This window comes from Hylobates moloch, unplaced genomic scaffold (assembly GCF_009828535.3).
Source record: "Hylobates moloch isolate HMO894 unplaced genomic scaffold, HMol_V3 SCAFFOLD_19, whole genome shotgun sequence".
Lineage (NCBI taxonomy): Eukaryota > Metazoa > Chordata > Mammalia > Primates > Hylobatidae > Hylobates > Hylobates moloch.
In genome coordinates, this window is record NW_026652294.1 from 4358573 (window position 1) to 4378341 (window position 19769).

A 19769-nucleotide genomic window follows, 5' to 3' on the forward strand; every position below is an offset into this window, starting at 1 on the left:
TCTGGCTGCACCCCAGCTCCGTGGCCCCATCTCCCAGGGAACCTTTGGTCTAATCTGCCTCCCGCTGAAACCTGGCCTCATTCAGCCCCACCGAGGCTTTCAGAGTTCAGGTCTCTCATTCAGGTTTTGAGACCCTTGTCCCAACTGCAGCAGTTCTTGTGCTTTTAATGCCTCCCCCGCACCGCACTGCCCACCCCTAGGCTGCTGGGGCAGGCGGGGAGGAGAGGAGCTGGATCAAAGTGGGGAATCTTAGCTTGGTTTTGGTGTGCTGCTGGACGACCAGATCCGGAGTCCAGTGAGCCAGCGAGTGAGAGCAGTTGGCTGTGCCCCAGTGCTGTGTGACCCAGAGGAGCCACTCACCCTCTCTGAGCTGCTGGACATCACAGGTGGTGATGCTCAGGTCAGGGCACTCCCATGAGTGTCTGGAGGCCTGAGTCCCATTCTCAGCTCTGCCATATGCTTGCTGCGCTCTAGAGGAGTTCCTTTTCCTCTCCGAGCCTCGGTTTATGCACCTGTGCAGTGGCAGTGAGTTGCACTTCGGGGTGAAGGGGGCGAGACTCATGGGCACATCCTGCAGAGGGATCCCACAGGTGGGGAAAGCCCTGGGTTCTTTATCCAACTGCGTCTGGGCTGGGAGGGCCTCTGTTTCTTGGCTGATAAGTGGGTTTGAGAGAGGTATGCCGGTGGGTGAGGGAGCGCTGGGGCAGAGTCACCTGACATTCGAAGAAGCCCTTGAGAGAGCCATGGCTTCTTGGAATTAAGAGGGAAGAGTGGGCCAGATGTAGTGGTCATGCATGTAATCCCACTTTGGGAGGCCAAGGCGGGCGGATCATGAGGTCAAGAGATCGAGACCATCCTGGCTAACATGGTGAAACCTCCTTTCTACTAAAAATAAAAAAATTAGCTGGGCATGGTGGTGCGTGCCTGTAATCAAAGCTACTGGGGAGGCTGAGGCGGAAGAATCACCTGAACCCGGGAGGTAGAGGTTGCAGTGAGCAGAGATCACGCCACTACACTCCAGCCTGGGCAACAGAGTGAGACTCCGTCTCAAAAAAAAAAAAACAACCAAAAAAAAAAAAACAAAATAAAACAGGGAAGGGTGCAGCATGAAGAAACCGGCCCGGGAGGATCTGGCAACCCTGAATGTGGATGGGGGGTCAGCTCTGGAGTACAGCCAGAGCTGTGATGGGGTTGGGGGACCCTGTGTCCTTGGGCCATGCTTGCCCCACTCCTGGGTTCTGTTTGTGGCTGTGGATTGGGGTGGCACAGGGCCAGTCGTGCAAGGGATCATCGCCCAACTCCAGGGGGCACCTGCCACCTCTCAGCTCTATATATTGGGATAAATATAGTTCTTTCCACAGGTTTCCAGCAGGTAGTGGTTATTAAATCTTACTGAAGAGGTGTTTTTTCTAATTCTCAACTCTGCACCGCAAGGGTAGACAGTGTGGAAGATGGATTCCAACTCCAGGTCTGGATGGTAACCGTCCGGTCCAGGGATGTAGGCAGGCCTGGGGAAACCACAGAGATCTGTGCGTTCTCATACCCAGGGATAGTGATTCCATGCTGGGGGCTGGCAGGGTCAGGGGTGGGTGGGTCCGGGGCTCACCCGCAGGTCTGCAGACCTCCTGGGGCCAGCTGACCTCGGTAAATCCCTTTTGTCTAAGCTTCAGTTTCCTGCCTGTGAATGGGGTTGGGGCTGTGCTCTGGTTTCACCCTTGTGGCTCTGGGGTTGTGGTGACAAAGCCATCAAGCTGGGTTGAAGGATTAACCAGGAAACTTCAGACTGGCTGCCGTGTCTACCTCTTCCTCATACTCCTCTCTCTGCTGCATCCTGGGAAGCTGCTCTGCTCAGCCTGGATTAGGCTCAGTTGTGTGGGTGTGCATGCTTGCATGTGTGTTGGAAGTGGGTGGTACTGACACCAGAGTCAGTGTCTCTGGGTGAGTGACGGTTGCACATTTCTGGGTGTTGCGGGAAGTCAGGGACCCCAAACGGAGGGACCGGCTGAAGCCATGGCAAAAGAACGTGGATTGTGAAGATTTCATGGACATGTATTAGTTCCCCAAATTAATACTTTTATAATTCCTTATGCCTGTCTTTACTGCAATCTCTAAACATAAATTGTAAAGATTTCATGGACACTTATCACTTCCCCAATCAATACCCTTGTGATTTCCTATGCCTGTCTTTACTTTAATCTCTTAATCCTGTCAGCCAAGGAGGATGTATGTCGCCTCAGGACCCTGTAATAATTGCATTAACTGCACAAATGGTACAGCATGTGTGTTTGAGCCATATGAAATGTGGGCACCTTGAAAAAAAGAACAGGATAACAACAATTGTTCAGGGAATAAGAGAGATAACCTTAAACTCTGACCACCGGTGAGCCGGGCAGAACAGAGCCATATTTCTCTTCTTTCAAAAGCAAATGGGAGAAATACCGCTGAATTCTTTTTCTCAGCATGGAACATCCCTGGGAAAGAGAATGAGCACCTAGGGGTAGGTCTATGAACTGGCCCCCCTGGGCATGGCCTGTCTCTTATGGTCCAGACTGCAGAGGTGAAATAGACTCCAGTCTCCCACAGCGCTCCCAGGCTTATTAGGAAGAGAAAATTCCCGCCTAATAAATTTTGGTCAGACCGGTTGATCTCAGAACCCTGTTTCCTGATAAGATGTTATCAATGACAGTGGTGCCCGCCAACTTCATTAGCAATTTTAATTTCGCCTCGCTCCTGTGGTCCTGTGATCTCGCCCTGCCTCCACTTGCCTTGTGATATTCTATTACCTTGTAAACTACTTGATGTCTGTGATGCACACCTATTCGTACACTCCCTCCCCTTTTGAAAATCCCTAATAAAAACTTGCTGGTTTTTGCGGCTTGTGGGGCATCACGGAACCTACTGACATATGATGTCTCCCCCGGCGGCCCAGCTTTAAAATTTCTCTCTTTTGTACTCTGTCCCTTTATTTCTCAAGCTGGCCGACGCTTAAGGAAAATAGAAAAGAACCTACGTGAATATCGGGGCAGGTTCCCTAATATCTGAGGACAGGGAACTCACTACCTTATGTGCCCAGGACAAGAGCTGTGGGGTCTGGAGAAGACTTCTAGGCCAGCCTCTGCAGTCTTTCCTCAGGTGACATGGCTTCCCCAGACCCACTTCCCCCTAGGTGCCCTCTCTGCATTCATGAGGTAGAGGGCTGACTGGGACAGAATGTGACACACTCAGCATGAGAGGAAAAGCCTCCTTCATTCTGTAGGCCCTACCTCTGTTGACATGGCCTTTGATAAAGTGCCTCCCCACCTATCTCCCCTCTCTGGAATCCTCAGCTTCTGCCAGGCTTCAGCTGTGCCCCATCAAAGGCAGCTCTGTCTCCCTACTTTCCCCAGCCCAGGGTTTTCCTTTTGGGGTCAGCTGTGGAGGTCTGGGCCATCCTTTGCCCACTCAGACATTCTTCCTGCCCACCTGCTGCTGTGAATCCTGCATGTCTTATATGCTCTCAGGCAGAGAGGAAACTGCTGAGCAGGGCAGGGGACAGAGCCCTGTGGCTCTCCACTTTAGACCCCTCCCAGCTGACTGCCATGGAATGCAGCCACTTAGCAGGGCCAAATCCCCTGATGTTCCTGTTGGCTGTCTAGCCTTCAGGGACAAGTCATGGGGCCTTGGTTCCTGCCCTGTCATCTTCCCAGTCACCCTGATCTTCAGGGGGAGGAATAGCCTGGGAAAGGGCTTGGTCATAGCACCTCCACCCTAGGGCTATTGAGGATCTCACAGTTGTGTGTCTGGTGGGTTCTGTCCAGAGCCCATTTGAGAGCATTGGGTGACAGGACAGGCCTATGTGACCCAGGCAGGCAGCAATATCGGGTCAGCCTTCATGTCCCCTTCTGTCAGCTGGGCAGCCTGGAAGGATGATTGTGGGGTAGGTGTTATGGGCACGGAATAGACCTCAGGTGGAGGCTGCAGGGGCTCCGGCACTGTAGGCACAGGAGGCCCAGGAGCAGGGGAGGGAGCCATGACTCAGGGAGACTCTGGCCCATAACCTTGGCAGATGAGGGCCACAGGGGAATGGACAGAAGTGTCCAAAGTCCCCTGGGCTGGGCCCGCAGCTGTTCCTGGCTCAGACAGCTTGGTGGGCTGGTCAGAAACATGCAGTAACTTGGGGCAGTTACCAAGTGTCCAAGCCTGCACTGCTGGGCTGTGTGAGCTTGGGCCAGCTCAGGCCCTCTCTGGGCCCTGCCTTTCTGGGCTGTTCAGGTGGTTCCTTGGGCCTGGGGTGCTAATGTTTCTGGATGGGCAGCAGAACTGGTCTGTACTCAGGGCCCCAGGCCATGTTCCCAGAACACACCTTTAGCATTGACAGCAGGGTGTGGTGAGGCCCCTTAGGCTGGGTTCTGGTCTACTGCCAGGGGCACCACTACTCCACCCCCTCCAGAGCCATCTCTGGGACACTGGCTGTGAGTTCAGATGTTCTGAACAGGGACAGGGAGAGCCAGAGAGGGACCCAGCCTGGGGCTCACTGGAGGGGCTCGTGGGCAGACAGCGCCCTTTGGAGGGAACTGAGCCTGGGAAGCGGGAACCCCATTCCCCGGCTCACAGCATCTCCCACCTGGGGACCTCCCAGGGCTGAGTGAACTTTAGTCACCTGGTGACAGGCTGAGTTACCGTGCGGAGTCACTGTGCGCCTCCTTGCTGCTGTGACGTCACCCTCCCCATCCTCCTGACCAGGCTGGACCTCTGTGAGAGGTCTGCCTGTCCTGCACCCTATGTAGATGCCTTCCACTGTCCCCCAGGGCTGCTGGGCACCCCCTGGCTGGCCTCTTGCCCCCTCTGGACTAGGTAAGCTTATGGGTTCTCTGGCAGCTCCTGCTCCTTCCCTGCCTCTGCTCCTCCTTGGAGGCACCCACCCCCAGGACTGGACAGCATGCACACGTTCTGGGAGGTGGGAAGGAGAAACTGGGCTTGTGTTTCTGAGGCCCAACTTTAGACTGTGCTCTGTTGGGGAGGTGCCAGGGAGTGTCTGAGGCTGGGCCTGACCCTGCTCCTTGCCCCGTGGATGCAGCAGAGCCGTGAAGATGAAGTCAGTGGTGCTGGGTCTGCTGGCCGTGGTCCTGGTGCTGGTCATTGTTGGCCTCTGTCTCTGGCTGCCCTTGGCCTCCAAGGAACCTGACAACCATGTGTACACCAGGGCTGTGCAGCTGCAGATGCCAAGCACTGCTCGGAGATTGGGAGGTAAGCAGGGCAGGGCATGGGGGCATGGGCCCTGGAAACTGGGCAAATGGACCTCGGCAATACCTTAGCCCCTCTGAGACTCAGTTTCCCCACATGTAAGCAGGCTGCCTGGGCACGGGGTGTGCCAGGTGCATTGAGCCACCTGCTCTTTGCTTGGATTCTCTCAGTAGCCTCTGGGTAGGGGACGGTGACCCCGAGAGCAGGGTGTGGGTCTCCTAGAGCCCAACAGGGCCCTTTTTCTCAGTTCTAAGAGTCTCTGTCTCTTTGGATAAACTGCACTGTTTTGTTGTTTGGTTGTTATTTTTACTTATTTCTCTTTTTATTTTTAGTTATTTATTTATTGTGAGACAGAGTCTTGCTCTTTCACCCAGGCTGGAGTGCAGTGGTGCAATCTCAGCTCACTGCAACCTCCACCTCCCGGGCTCAAGCGATTCTTATGCCTCAGCCTCCCAAGTAGCTGGGATTACAGGCATGTACCACCATGCCCAGCTAATTTTTTTTTTTCCCGAGACAGAGTCTTGCTGTGTCACCCAGGCTGGGGTGCAGTGGTGTGATCTCTCCTTGCTGCAGCCTCCTGAGTAGCGGGATTACAGGCATGTGTCACCACACCCGGCTAATTTTTATATTTTTAGTAGAGATAGGATTTCACTATATTGGCCAGGCTGGTCTTGAACTCCTGACCTCAGGTGATTCACCCCTCTTGGCCTCCCAAAGTGCTGAGATTACAGGCATGAGCCACCACACCCAGGCGACTTTTATCTTTTTAGTAGAGATGGGGTTTCATCCTGTTGGCCAGTCTGGTCTTGAACTCCTGACCTTAATTGATCCACTTGCCTCAGCCTCCCAAAGTGCTGGGATTACAGGCATGAGCCACTGCACCTGGCCTTTAGTGGTGATTTCTGAGATCTTGTTGCACCCATCACCCAAGCAGGGTACACTGTACCTAGTGTGTAGTCTTTTATCCCTCATCCCCCTCCCCTCCCACTCTTCCCCTTGAGTACCCAGAGTCCATTATATCATTCTTTTTTTTTTTTTTGAGATGGAGTCTCACTCTCTTCCTAGGCTGGAGTGCAATGGTGTGGTCTCAGCTCACTGCAACCTCCTGCACATTCTGAGTTCAAGTGATTCTGCTGCCTCAGCCTTCCACTAGCTGGGATTACAGGCACCCACCACCATGCTTGGCTAAATTTTTTTGGTATTATTAGTAAAGCCAGGGTTTTACCATGTTGGCCAGGCTGGTCTTGAACTCCTGACCTCAGGTAATCCGCCCACCTCGGCCTCCCAAAGTGCTGGGATTACAGGCGTGAGCCACCGTAACCAGCCTGCCCTGCGTAATTTTTGCTGTCGATGATCCGAAGTGCACCCACTCGCCATCTCTGGTAGCTGGGAGGAGCAGGTTTTGGGGTGAAGGTGAAAGAGCCAGAGTTGGGGATGTGTGTGGCCAGGGGGTACAGGTGTGACCACTTTGCAGTCCACTCCGGTGAGTAGGGCATTCCTGAGGGAGAGGAGGCCTGGTTAGCCCTGGGGCTCCTTCAAGGCCTGGCCCCAGGCCTTGGCACCTACAGCAGCCTGACAGATGTGTGGATGGACCACTAGGTGGTCCCCTTAGGAGGGTCTGTTCTAGCAGGGACCCCAGCTTGGGTGACCATCACCTCCTGCCACACTCCAGGATCTCTGTCCCTGCTGGAAGCCGGGCCCAGGGCCATGCCAGCTGTGCAGGGGTTTCTCATGAGCCTCCTCCCTGGGAGCCAAGCCCCATGCAGCTGCCCCCTCCCACCTGCCTGACCTCTCTGGCCTGCACTTCCCTCCATCCAAATCCCCAATCTCTGCCTGGAATTCCCTTCCCTCCTCAGCCCCACTTGGAAACTCCCATCCTGCCCCCACACAGCTGGGACTCCCTATCTCCCACCTCTGGGGGCCCAAAGCTCTGGATGCCACCCTAGCCCTCAGCTGGCCTCACCTGTCTCCTCGTAGCCCCACAGCTCAATGGTGACGGTCTGCGTGGGCAGCGACTTGACATGCCAGGTCAGGCTGAGGTTGCCTGAGGTGTCGGCGGTGCCGTGGTATTGCCAACGCGTCTTGTTCACCAACTCACTCTTCTCCATCACTGACACTTTGTTGGGGTGCACTGGGCAGGGGAGGTGAGGGGTGAGTGAGGGCCTGGGCCCAGGGGGTGCAGGGAGGAGGCCCTGAGGCTTCAAGGGCTGTGGGAGCCTCCAGGGCCAATGCATGGCAGTAGCTGGGTGATGGTCTCTCCGGCCCTCACAGCAGAAAAGGACGCCGAGGCCGGAGAGGCAGGGGCCTGCCCTCCCTCCACTGCCCACGCCTCTAGCCTCCACCTGGCTTCTCCCCTGCCCTGGTGTGGTGGAGCTCAGTGGATTGGCACTGGCCCACCTTTCTAGGGACCCCTGCAGCTCCCACTCACTCTGGGCTGGGATCGCTGTCTGGATGCCAGGGAGTGGAAAGGAGCTGAAGGAACTCTCCCAGGCAGGCAGGCCTCCCAAGGGACTGGTTCAGCCAGGGCAGCAGGGCACGGACGGGCCAAGTCTGGGTGTGCATAGAAAACGCTGGGGAAAGTCCCCATGGGGGCGGGCTGTGGGCAGGGAGGAGGGCTGAGGGCTCACCGGCCAGCCAGGTGCCCGCGTGAGGGAAGGAGTGGCCGTCGTCCAGTGAGATGGTGAAGGGGATGCGGCTGCTCTCATAGAGCAGGGGCGACATGAAGTGCACTTGCCCGGAGGAGTCCACATGGCTGAGGATCTGGATGCTCTCCTGTGGCATGCAAACCTGTAGGCATAGTGGTGGTAGGAGGGGCTGGGCCATTGCAGGCTGAGCCTCTCGACAGTCTGGGCCCCCAACCTCCCTCGGGAACCCATCCAGCCAGCTGTCCCTGTGCCCTCCTGCCTGTCCTGGGTCCCAGGGGCTCCACTCAGCCAGTCAGTGGGTCTGAGCCCTCAGTATGCACAGGGATGGGGGCGTGGGGCCCCGGTGCCCGGCCTCCTGGGCCTCCCAACCTGCAGATCACACTGGTGTCTGTGGGGCTGGACATCTTGAAGCGCCGCACCACAAAGTCCTTGCCGCCCATCATGGAGCCTGAGTAGGGCAATGTCTCCAGGCAGAAGTCCCGGAAATCCAAGCAGCAGGTACCAAGGCCGGAGCACGTCGGGTGGCAGGAACACGGCCTGCCCAGGGCGCCACAGCGCATGGAGCAGCTCTCTTGGGCATCTGGAGGAGAGGATGCTGAGGGCCTGGACCAGCGGGTGCTGGACTGGCTGCCCCATGGGCAGGGCCTGTCTCTGTTTCTCCCGCAGCCCATTAGACAGCAGCATCCCCAGGAGAACGCTGGCCAGGAACTGCACTGGCCACCACGTGGACACGGCAGAAAGCCACAGGGCCCATGGGGATGGGATGAATCTTAGCACAGACCATCTGGCTGTTGCCCTGACTGACGGGCTAGAATGCAGTGAGAAGAGGCAAAAGGCTGCATCCGCTCAGCCCTGCAGGGTCAGGAGAATTCTCCTGGGCACGACTGCCCTTCAGCCACCAAGTCCTCTATCCCACAGACAGAGGTCCTCAGAAGGCCATGGTAGCTGGAGCCCTCGACCTCTCTTGGCTCCCCAGGGTGTCTGTGGACAGTGCACCTTCTGGGGGCCCTGAAGCCTGCAGAAGAACCCCTCTTGCTTGCCTGGACTGGGGTGGAGGTTATGGCTGCCAAGAGTCTCATTTGAGGCCTGGTAGGGAATGGTGCAGGGTCTGAACTTGACCCTTATCACTCTCCCAGGGGCTGCAATTGAGACCCCAAAGAGAGCTCCGCCCTCAGGGCAGAAGGCCAGGGCTGCTCCCCTCCTTTCTGGGGAGAGGAGGGACATTTCGAGCAGGGGTCCCAGCAGTGGGGAAAGGGAAGTGGGGGTGCACACCACGAGGGGCTGTGGCGCCGCGCCCAAAGCATCTCCTATGGGCCATGAGACCTGCGGCAAGGCCATATTTCCAGGGGCTGGCATGGAGGAAGGGTTGCAGGGAGGGACTGGGGTGGGTGCGTGCCCAGCTGGGGGCCCAGAAGGGAGACAGGTCCCATCCCCAGGCTCCAGAGATGCCACCACCCTGGGGAGCCTTGCCTAATCTTGCCACTCAGAGTTTGCATAATTTAATCAGTGTTCCCCTCCCCTTCTTGAAGAGATGAGGAAACTGAAGCTCAGATGCAGACAGGCAAGGCCAAGCCAGGCCCTTGTTGGCTTCTGGGAGCCCCTGCAGCCAGGGCAGGTGGTAAGGGCTGTGGCCTGGGACTGGTCACTTGGGCCCTGCCACCTGGTCTGGACGTCCAGACAGGCAGGTGGTCCTCTCCCAGCTGCAGCTTCTCAAGGTGTCCAAAAGTGACTCTTGCCACACTTGCAGGGAGTCAGAGCTGGCCCCAGGGCATGAGCTTAGGGCATCTGGTCTGTGATCTTCCCCAGTGCTTGCGGCCAGGCCAGCCCATTGTTCCCCGGCCTGTTCTCTCTCTTGCCTGGGTGGTGCCTGCTGGGAACCACAGGGTGTTGGCAGCCACCTGTGGCTCCAGAGAGGTGGCCCCTACTGAAGGTGTTAGAGGCTTGCACTGGGGGACTTGGCTCCTGTCCCCACTCGGAGCTGTTCCAGGGAAGCCTCACCCGCATTTGATGTCTTCCCACCTCCCAAAGACATTTGGTGAGAGGCCCCCAAGACCTTCAGCTTCTCAGGGACTGTTTCCAGAGGGGAGAAAGTCCCTTAACCCACACCGGTGCTCAGGGCACCTCTGCAGGTGAGTGTCCTGTGAGTGGACACTCAGGTGCTGGGTCAGGGAGAGCCTGTCTCCTGGCCCCAGGCTGGGGAGGGCACTCATCCCAGGCCCAGGGCTGAGGTTGCTCCCTACAGCACTGGGTGCAGGGGAGGGTCCGAGGTGTCCGTCCTCCTGTAGGTGAGGCTCCGGGGAAGGGTGCTGGGGGGTCGGCTGAGACGGTTCCCGGGAACTGGAGGAGGGAGAGCTGCTGCTTCCTGTTTCTGGCCTGGGCACCCTTGCTGCGCTTGTCTGGAGACAATGGCAGTGCGGTAGGGGCTAGGTGTGCAGTCTGGGAAACTCCATGCCCCAGGCCCTGCAGGGAGGGGGCGTCAGCTGAGTAACTGGGGCCGGCTCATCTCAGCCCTCTGAAGGCGGGTTCAGCCAGACCCATCTGGGGCTGCCAAGCCTCTGGTTCCAAAAGGGTGGTGCCCAGCCCTTTATGCCTTTCTTCCTGGGTGTGGGCGTGTCCAGCCCATGAGGGGCACAGGGCAGTGAGGAGGGTCCCCATCTCCATCGTGGACAGAGAGCCTGCTCCATGGGAGGTCTCGGGGCCAGGAGGGCCCCTGCGGTGCTGGGAGGGGAAGAGAGTTGTGAAGGGTGGGTTTGGGTCCCTGGAACCTGTGCATCCCCAAGACAGATGGGCCTGGAGCCTTCAGGGGCGGGGCCAGCTCTAGGGGCTTGTTTAATGCTCTGTGGGGGCTGCCTTAAAATCCTTAATCATTTTTGGTCAGGCACAATGGCTCAGGCCTGTAATCCCAGCACTTTGGGAGGGCAAGGTGGGTGGATCACTTGAGGTCAGGAGTTCGAGACCAGCCTGGCCAACATGGTGAAACTCCGTCTCTACTAAAAATACAAAAATTAGCCAGGTATGGTGGCGTGTGCCTGTGGTCTCAGCTACTCAGGAGGCTGAGGCAGGAGAATTGCTTGCACCCAGGAGGTGGAGGCTGCAGTGAGCCGAAATCGTGCCACTGCACTCCAGCCTGGGAGACAGAGTGAGACTCCGTCTAAAAGAAAAAAAAATCCTTAATAATTTTTGAATAAGAGGCTCCATATTTGTGTCTTGCACGGAGCCCCACAGCTATTCTGTGACCGGCCCTGTTAGGGCGACTGTGATGGTAGTAAGTGCCCTCCCTCCCGGCCCCATCTCCCCTTTCCTCCCTGACAGCCCCCTCCTCCCAGCCTCTCAGCAGCCCCAGCCCTCCCTGCCCTCCCACGATACAGCCTCCCACCCAGGAGTTTGAGACTGCAGTGAACTGTGATTACACCATTGCACTTCATCCTGGGCGACAGAGTGAGACCCTGTCCAAACAAAAAGAAAATAAGAGCTTCACAAGGGGAGGTCCACATGCATAGACTGGGGAGTTCTTCCGCCCTGGTGTCGCACAACACACCTTTCTACCCTTCCTAGACTGACCTGGGCTGATGCTGACCATGAAGTGGATCATCCTGCACTGTGCACTGTGACTGGCAGGGGGCGCCGAAACAGCCTTTTCTGCCCCACATGGTGCGCATGCGTGTTCTCAACGCAGAGGCTTAATGGCGTGCGTGGTGTAAATGGCTGCGGTTCCTTCGGGACCCGCTTGAGGGGGCACCGCGGCGGCTTGGGGATGACTTGGAGACACCCCCCGGGGAGGAAACAGCTCCTGTCTGTGGCCCTGACTGTTTAGGTGGGAGCTGCCTGCAGCTCAGATTCTCCAGGGCACTTCTTTCTACACGGTGACTACAGAAGCTTGTTTTCTGGAACTTTCCCTGTATGCTCATCTTCTCACTAGTTTTCCTCTTTCTCTTATAGTATTTTAGTATTTGTTTTACCATTAATTTTGTTCCCTGAGGGCTTTTGAGGATGGCAAGTGTAGCAGACTGTGGTATTTTTAGGGTTTGAGGACTTTTTCTGAGGGAACTTGTCCTATATAGATGGGGAGAGAGGAAAGCCCCAGGAGGAGGGGGAAGCCGGGCCCAGGTGGGAGTGGGGGCCAGGCCTGGGTATTTGGCCGACTCCTGCCCAGGCCTCAGACGGAGGAAAAAAGATGCCAGCTGCCTCCAGGATTTGATGAATTTTTAAATTTGCCTTCCCGCCATCGGGACTCTTTGACTCCGCCATCGGGACTCTTTGACTCCCCCACCAATCCCCCACCCCCAGGAAAGCCTATGTCCCCTTCTGTCCATCCGGTCGCGACCACCTGACCGGGGGGAGGGACACCCTGGTGTGAGCCTGACGGGGACTTGCCCCTGATGACGGCGATGCTGAGGACCTGGTTCTCTCCATGCTGCTCAGTGTTATGTCGCCTGTGCAGAAATGTCTGTGCAGGGTCCCTGCCCAGTTTGGGGTTGATTATCTTGTTGTTATTGCTGCTTAGCGCTGTTAACGTATTGCATATTTTTAATAACAACCCCTTAGGAGATATATGCTCCCCCCAAACTTTCTCCACATTTGTAGGATTCCTTTTCATTTGGTTCATTGCTTCCTTTCTGTACAGAAGCTTTCCAGTTGGATGTAGCCCCACGTGGTTGTTTTTGCTTTTGTTACTTGTGATTCGCTTTCCCAATTTAAAAAATAAATGTATTCACAAGCCATTCCATTCTCTACGAGTTTTACCTTTCTGCTTTTTTTTTCCCCATTTTTTCTTTTCCCATTTCCAACCTGTGAGCTTAGATGCAAGTTGCCCCAAAACTAAGTGCTCCATCATCTCCCCCGACCTTTTTCCTTACAGGTGATGGTGAGATATAATTTCAGGTCTTGTGTTTGGGTCTTCAGTCCATTTCGAGTTGATTTTTGTTTAGTGTATACCAGAAGGGTCCTGTTTCATTCTTTTTCATACAAACATCAGTTTTCTCAAAACCATTTAATGAAGAAAGTCTGCTATCCTCATTGAGGCTTTGTGATCTCTGATACTGTTTTCATTTGCTTTGGAGGTATACCCAGTAGTGGGATTGCTAGATCGTATGGTAGTTGCATTTTCAATTTTTTGAGGAATCTACAATTTTTTTGTTGTTGTTGAGACAGAGTCTCGCTCTGTCATCCAGGCTGGAGTGCAGTGGCACGATCTTGGCTCACTACAAAGTCCACCTCCCGGGTTCAAGCGATTTTCCTGCCTCAGCCTCCCGAGGAGCTGGGACTACAGGTGCATGCCACCATGCTTGGCTAATTTTTTGTATTTTTAGTAGAGATGGGGTTTCACTGTGTTAACGAGGATGGTCTCGATCTCCTGACGTGGTGATCCGCCTGCCTCGGCCTCCCAAAGTGCTAGGATTACAGACGTGAGTCACCGCGCCCGGCCTACACCTTTTTTCCATAGTGTATATTCTAATTTATCTTTACAGCAATAGTGTATAAGATTTCCCCGCTATCCAAATCCACACCAGCATTCTTTTTAATTTTTAAGATATTTTCAGTAACATGTATTCCAGTAGGTTTGAGATGGTATCTGAATGTGGTTTTGGAGTACATTCTTTTCTGATGAATAAGAATGCTGAGGACCTTTTCTCTTATGTGTTTGTGCATTTTATGTTGTTTTTGCAGTGATGTCTATTCAGGTTTTTTGCCCAGTTTTAGTTTGGTTAGGTGTTTTTTTATGCTATTTGATATATATTTTTTCTGTGTACGTGTTTGATAACAACCAGTTGTCACTTCTATGATTCCCTCATATTTTCTCACAATCTTTTTCTTTTTTGAGACAGGTCACTCTCACCCAAGCTGGAGCACAGTGGCATATCACATGACCATGCAGATTGGAATACTGGCTACCTACAGCTTGCAACAAAATTTGATATCAGGAATTGTGAGTCTTCCAACTTAGTCTGTATTTCTCAGGATTCCTTAGATGTTCAGGGCTGTTTGTGGTTCCATGTTAATATTAGCATTGTGTATTTACATTTTTTTGTTGTTTTGTGTTTGGACAGAGTGTTGCTCTTCGCCATGCTGGAGTGCAGTGGTGCGATCTTGGCTCACTGCAACCTCCACCTCCGGGGTTCAAGCGATCCTCCTGAGTAGCTGGGACTACAGACACGTACCAACATGCCTGGCTAATTTTTTTTTTTTTTTTATTTTAGTAGAGATGGGGTTTCATCATGTTGGGCAGGATGGTCTCGATCTCCTGACCTCGTGATCCACCCGCCTTGGGCTCCAAAAGTGCTGGGATTACAGGCATGAGCCACCACGCCTGCCCACTTTTTTTTTTCTCTTTTAGACAGAGTCTCCCTCTGTCGCTAGGCTAGAGTGCAGTGGCGTGATATCAGCTCACTGCCACCTCCGCCTCCTGGGTTCAAGCAATTCTCTGGCATCAGCGTGTTGAGTAGCTGGGATTACAGGCATGCACAACCATGCCTGGCTAATTTTTGTATTTTTACTAGAGATTGGGTTTCACCATGTTGGCCAGGCTGGTCTCGAACTCCTGACCTTGTGAGCCACCATGTCTGGTCTAGGGTGCGTAGGATGCCTTCTCTTTGGGTTCATTTATTCTGTCCTGTGCAGAGGCTCTAATGTTGTACTTAGTCTCTCAGGTTTATATTTGCATTTGTTGGCAGTGATTTATGTGTCCTGTACAAAAAAAGAGATTGTTAAGCCATTTTATTGTCTACAAGTATTTATCCCCTCATTTTTCCTTCTCTTTTTCTTTTTTCTTTTTGCAACCTATGTGCACAGGGCCACGTTTCCCCTAAATATACGCTAATCCCATGTTTTCTCCTTGGAGTGTTTTGCTTTCAGGATTTAATTTAACTGTTTGATTTATTTTTCATAGATTTTTGTGTATTGGGCAGCATAGGGGTGCTATTTCAATCTTGTGCACATGACTACCCAGTTTTCTCAACTGTTGTGCCTTGGTGTGCTTTTGCAAAATGTGTGCCCTAAATATAATTTTGGGTTGATTACTTGGCTCCCTCATTTTGTCCATTCGGTTGTCTTTCTATATTTATGCCAGTCAGTGATTGCTTGGATGACTGTAGGTTTTGTTTTCTCTATCATCCATGTATGTATATATGTATCTATCTATAATATATTCTAATCCTATTTTTTGTTTTTTGCTTTTTTTGAGACATGTTATCGCTCTGTCACCCAGGCTGGAGTTCAGCGCTGCGATCTTGGTTCATTGCAGCCTTGACCTCCCGGGCTCAAGTCCTCCCTCCTCAACCTCCCAAGTAGCTGGGACTACAGGTGGGCACCACCATGCCCCACTAATTTTTTTGTACTTTTTGTAGAGGTAGGTTTTGCCATGTTGCCCAGACTTCTCTCGAACTCCCAGGCTTAAGTGGTCTGCCTGGCCTCCCAAATTGCCGTGAGTACTTGTGGGAGCCACTGTGCCCGGGGAAACCCTGTTTTAAAATATATATATAATTGACTTATTTTGATTAAATTGCAGGTTAGTTATATGTGAACATTTGATAACACCGAGGCTTGTGGCCACTGATCCCGTCACTGACAGGCAGTGAGCAAAGTGCCTGTCAGGTGGTTCTTCCACCCACACCCCCTTTCTGCCTCCTTTTTTCATCTGATAGTGCCCAGTGTCTATTGTTTCCATATTTATGTTTGAATGTATTCACTGTTCAGCTCCCACTTATAAGTGAGAACATGGAGTATTTGGTTTTCTGTTCTTGCCTTGGTTTGCTAAACATGATAATCCCCAGGTCTATCCATGCTGCTTAGGACATGATTGTGTGTTTTTCTTATGGCTGCATAGTATTTTGTGGTGTGTATGCCCCACATTAAAAAAAAAAAGTCGAATCCACTGTTGCTGGTCACCTAGGATGCTTCCACGTCTTTGTTCTTGTGAGTGGCACAGCCATGAATGCACGAGAGCATGTGTCTTTTTGATAGAAGGATTTTTGTCTTTAGGGTAGGTACCAAGTAGTGGGATTGCTGGGTCTGATGGTAGTTCTGTTTTAAGTTCTTTGAGAGTCTCTAAACTGCTTTGCACAGTGTGAACGTTTTCACGTTGACCAAGAATGTAGCAGCATTCCCTTTCCTTTGCTTCTCGCCAGCATGTTGTTTTGACTTTGGAAAAATGGCTATTCTTACCAGCATGAGATGGTATCTCATTGTGTTTGTGAGTTGCATTTCACTGATGATTAGTGAGGTTGTGCATTTTTTCATGTCCGTTGATTACTTGAACGTCTTTTTTTTTTTTTTTTTTTTTTTATGAGACAGTTTTTCTCTTTGTTGCCCAGACTGGAGTGCAGTGGCGCAGTCTTGGCTCACTGCAACCTCCACCTCCTGGGTTCAGGCGATTCTCCTGCGTTTAAATGGTACAAACTTTTCACTTGGGATGATGAGAAAGTTATGGAAATTGATAATGGTAATGACTCTATTGCTTTTTTGTAAGAGGTGGTGTCTTGCTCTGTTGCCCAAGCTGGAATGCAGTGGTGCAATGATAGCTCACGGCATCCTTGAACTCTTGGGTCTAGGCAAGTGGGTCTAGGCAAGCCTCCTGCCTCAGACTCCTGAGTAGCTGGGACTACAGGTGCAAGCCACCATGCCAGGCAATTCTATCACATTATGAATGTACTTGACACCACTGGATTTTACAGTTAAAAGTGATTTAAATGGCACATTTTACGTTGTGTATATTTTATGACAATTAAAAATATACTTGTTCAAATGTCAAAATATATACAATGTTAGGCCGGGCGCGGTGGCTCACGCTTGTAATCCCAGCACTTTGGGAGGCCGAGGCGGGCGGATCACAAGGTCAGGAGATCGAGACCACGGTGAAACTCCGTCTCTACTAAAAAAAAATACAAAAAATTAGCCGGGCGTGGTGGCGGGCGCCTGTAGTCCCAGCTACCCGGAGATGAACCGGAGGCGACTTCATGACCAAATTGCCCACTGCACTCACCTGGCGACAGACAAACTCTCTCAATATATATATATATATATATACAATGTTATATTCATAAAATTTTCCTTTTCACACTTATGTATTTATCCTATTCTAACTCATTCTCATCAACTAAAAAAGCACTGTAATTACTGGTCATTATGTACTAAACTTTCTATAATTCACGTTGAAGCCTTAACCCCCAATGTTACTGTATTTGGAGACAGAGCATTACAGAGGGTAATTAAGATGAAATGAGATCATAACGATCTCATAAGAGGAGATTAGAAAATGGACAACATAAAATGAGATGAGGACAGAGTGAGAAGGTGGTCATCTACAAGTGTGGACACATCTTCAGTTTGTGTGGAGTAACAGTTGAAGGGCTCGCCCATCCTGTAATGAAAGTTGGAACAGGTGCCTTGGGCGGGCTCCAGGATTAACTGATCTAGTCACTGCATCCCACTGTGGGACCCCAGAGGGAAAGAAGCACTGTGGAGATTCCTGAGACATTAGAAATGGAGCCCGAGAAGTTTCCAGGACACCTACATGGGCTCCAGGTGAAGCAGGGGCCCAGGGAGACCTTGTCTGAGCCCTGAGTGTGACGCAGCACCTGGCCACTAGGGGGAGGCAAACTCTGTGAATCCTGTGGGACCTGAGCTCTTGCTCTGAGCCCTGCCCTTGCTAATCACTAGCCCTGGGAGGGAGCAGATTTGCATGGAATGTGATGCCCCTGCCCAGTCCTTCACTGAGGGGATAAGAGGCTTTGGGGCCTCAGGCTCAGCTGAGAGACTGAAGAACCCAGCATTGCAGCAGCTCCGCCATGGCCTGGGCTCCTCTGCTCCTCACCCTCCTCAGTCTCCTCACAGGTCAGGGTGGGCAATGGGCTGGGCCCCCAGAGGGACCCCCACCTCCCAGCACCCTGCTCCCCACCCCTGCTCTTCCTCTTCCAACAGCTCATCAGCCACCTACCAACAGGAGCCCTCATGGGTGTCTGTGTTTCCAGGGTCCCTCTCCCAGCCTGTGCTGACTCAGCCACCCTCGGCATCGGCCTCCCTGGGAGCATCGGTCACACTCGTCTGCACCCTGAGCAGTGGCTACAGTAATTATAAGGTGGACTGGCACCAGCAGAGACCAGGGAAGGGCCCTCGGTTTGTGATGCGAGTGGGTACTGGTGGGATTGTGGGATCCAAGGGGGATGGCATCCCTGATCGCTTCTCAGGCTCGGGCTCGGGCCTGAATCGGTACCTGACCATCAAGAACATCCAGGAAGAGGATGAGAGTGACTACCACTGTGGGGCAGACCATGGCAGTGGGAGCAACTTCGTGTAACCCACAGTGACACAGGCAGAGGGGAAGTGAGACAAAAACCTCCCAGCTGATCTGCTCTGTCCACACTTCCTTCCCACTGGCCTGACTCACAGTTCAGAGGCCTGTCTCCTAACTCCGTATTTAAAGTTTTCACCTTCCTAGACATTTTGGAGTTCTAATTCACAGCAAATGTTCCCTGCATGTAAATATTTTCTCAAGAGCTTTTAAACATTGAAATTTGCACACCTACATTTGTGGTTTTTGCCGCTCACCTGTCCTCCGATGGGATTTAAGTTTCCAGGTTGTAGAGCTGCTCACAGGTGCATTTATAGGGAAATCACTGTCACCAGCTCCCACTACCTTTGCCCATATTCAACATTTGTGAGCTGCCTCTACAGTGATGGGAACTGACAATTTCCCTGGAGACATAAGGCCTTCACCCTGACTCACAGGGTCGCATAATCGACGTGGACTTCAGCCATCTCCAATCACCTCCATGTGCACAGAGCTCTCATGGTGCATGTGCTTGGCTGTCCTAGAAAGAGAGAATTGACACACACCGAAGATAGGGGAATGTGAGCCTGCTCTGTATCTGAGATTCTGGGAGAGGCCCCCACTGCCTTCACAGAATAAATTCTTCCACATGCAGGGAGAGAGCTCTGGTGGAATCACTCTGCAATGCCTTCTGATGACAAATACCTGGATTGAGGTCAAATTTCACGGGTTAATAACCCTTTTCAAGACTACCTCCACTACAGACTCCAGTTCCCAGGCATTAAGACTGAGGACCCTTGTAGACAACCAAGATGGGGCTGTGACCAGCAGGAGCAATGGGTAACTGTCCCAGGCCCTGCCTTGGGGCTGCTCACAGCTGGGTGAGCCCCACTGGCCACAGGCTGGCAGAGGCTGAGCTGCTCCCTGTGCTCACTGATGAGACTCAGCAGCCTAGTCCTCTCAGGGTCCAGCAAAGCCTCTTGGGCAGGGTCCTGTGCCTGTTCCCAACAGCTGCTCCCTCGAGGACCCTCCTGGGCCCACACTCAGAGCAGCTCCTTCCTCAACCTCCTCTGTCCTCACGTCCCCTCTTGGGTTCCTGAATCAGTGATCAGGTAGGGTCTCATCTAGCCAGAAGGGAGGGAGTGGATTTGCATGAACAGCTTCTTATTTTCCCTGGGGGAAGAAGGAAAAATAGCCAAGCCTGGGGAAGCCCAGCCCAACTGTGAGGTCCAGAGGCTGTGTCCACCATGGTTTGTTGCCTGAACTCCTCTCATACCCAATCCTTGGTCTATGTTTATAGACTCAATGAAAATACCTCCCTTTCTACTGGCCTCTTAATGCTAACAGAATCATTTTGTCCTCTAAGCACAAACAGCCTTTCGGGTTGCTGGGTGGGATAACAACTAGAGCAGAAGTCCAGCATGCGCGGCCCCCTTCCTGGCCCATACATGTCCCTGCTCTTGGCCCAGTCTTTGCTGGTTACTCCCTGAACTCTGAAACTTCAGGGAAGTTGCGTTTCTCTTTCTCTTGAGATTGTACTCTTGAGGAGCTCCTGAATTTCCAGGTATAGGGTGACCCCTCCTCATTAAGGACATGGCTGTCAGACTCATCCCTGGTTTACTTCCTCAGGTTTAGGT

The 19769-nt window shown here is 52.9% G+C and overlaps 1 protein-coding gene, 1 long non-coding RNA gene and 1 gene segment (V, D, J or C); 2 read left to right on the plus strand and 1 right to left on the minus strand.

Moving 5' to 3' along the window:
* MAPK1 (mitogen-activated protein kinase 1) overlaps positions 1-19769 on the minus strand; it is a 235831-nt gene that overhangs the window by 123914 nt on the left and 92148 nt on the right. The gene's annotated exons all lie outside the window — the stretch shown is intronic.
* On the plus strand, positions 11622-16095 carry LOC131382026 (uncharacterized). The gene is made up of 3 exons (XR_009211175.1): positions 11622-11766; positions 13694-13794; positions 13916-16095. It is a non-coding gene; the product is annotated as an uncharacterized LOC131382026 (long non-coding RNA).
* Positions 17568-18951, plus strand: LOC116459136 (immunoglobulin lambda variable 9-49-like). The segment is given in 2 exon segments: positions 17568-17696; positions 17834-18951. Coding segments are annotated over 2 exon segments (372 nt in total).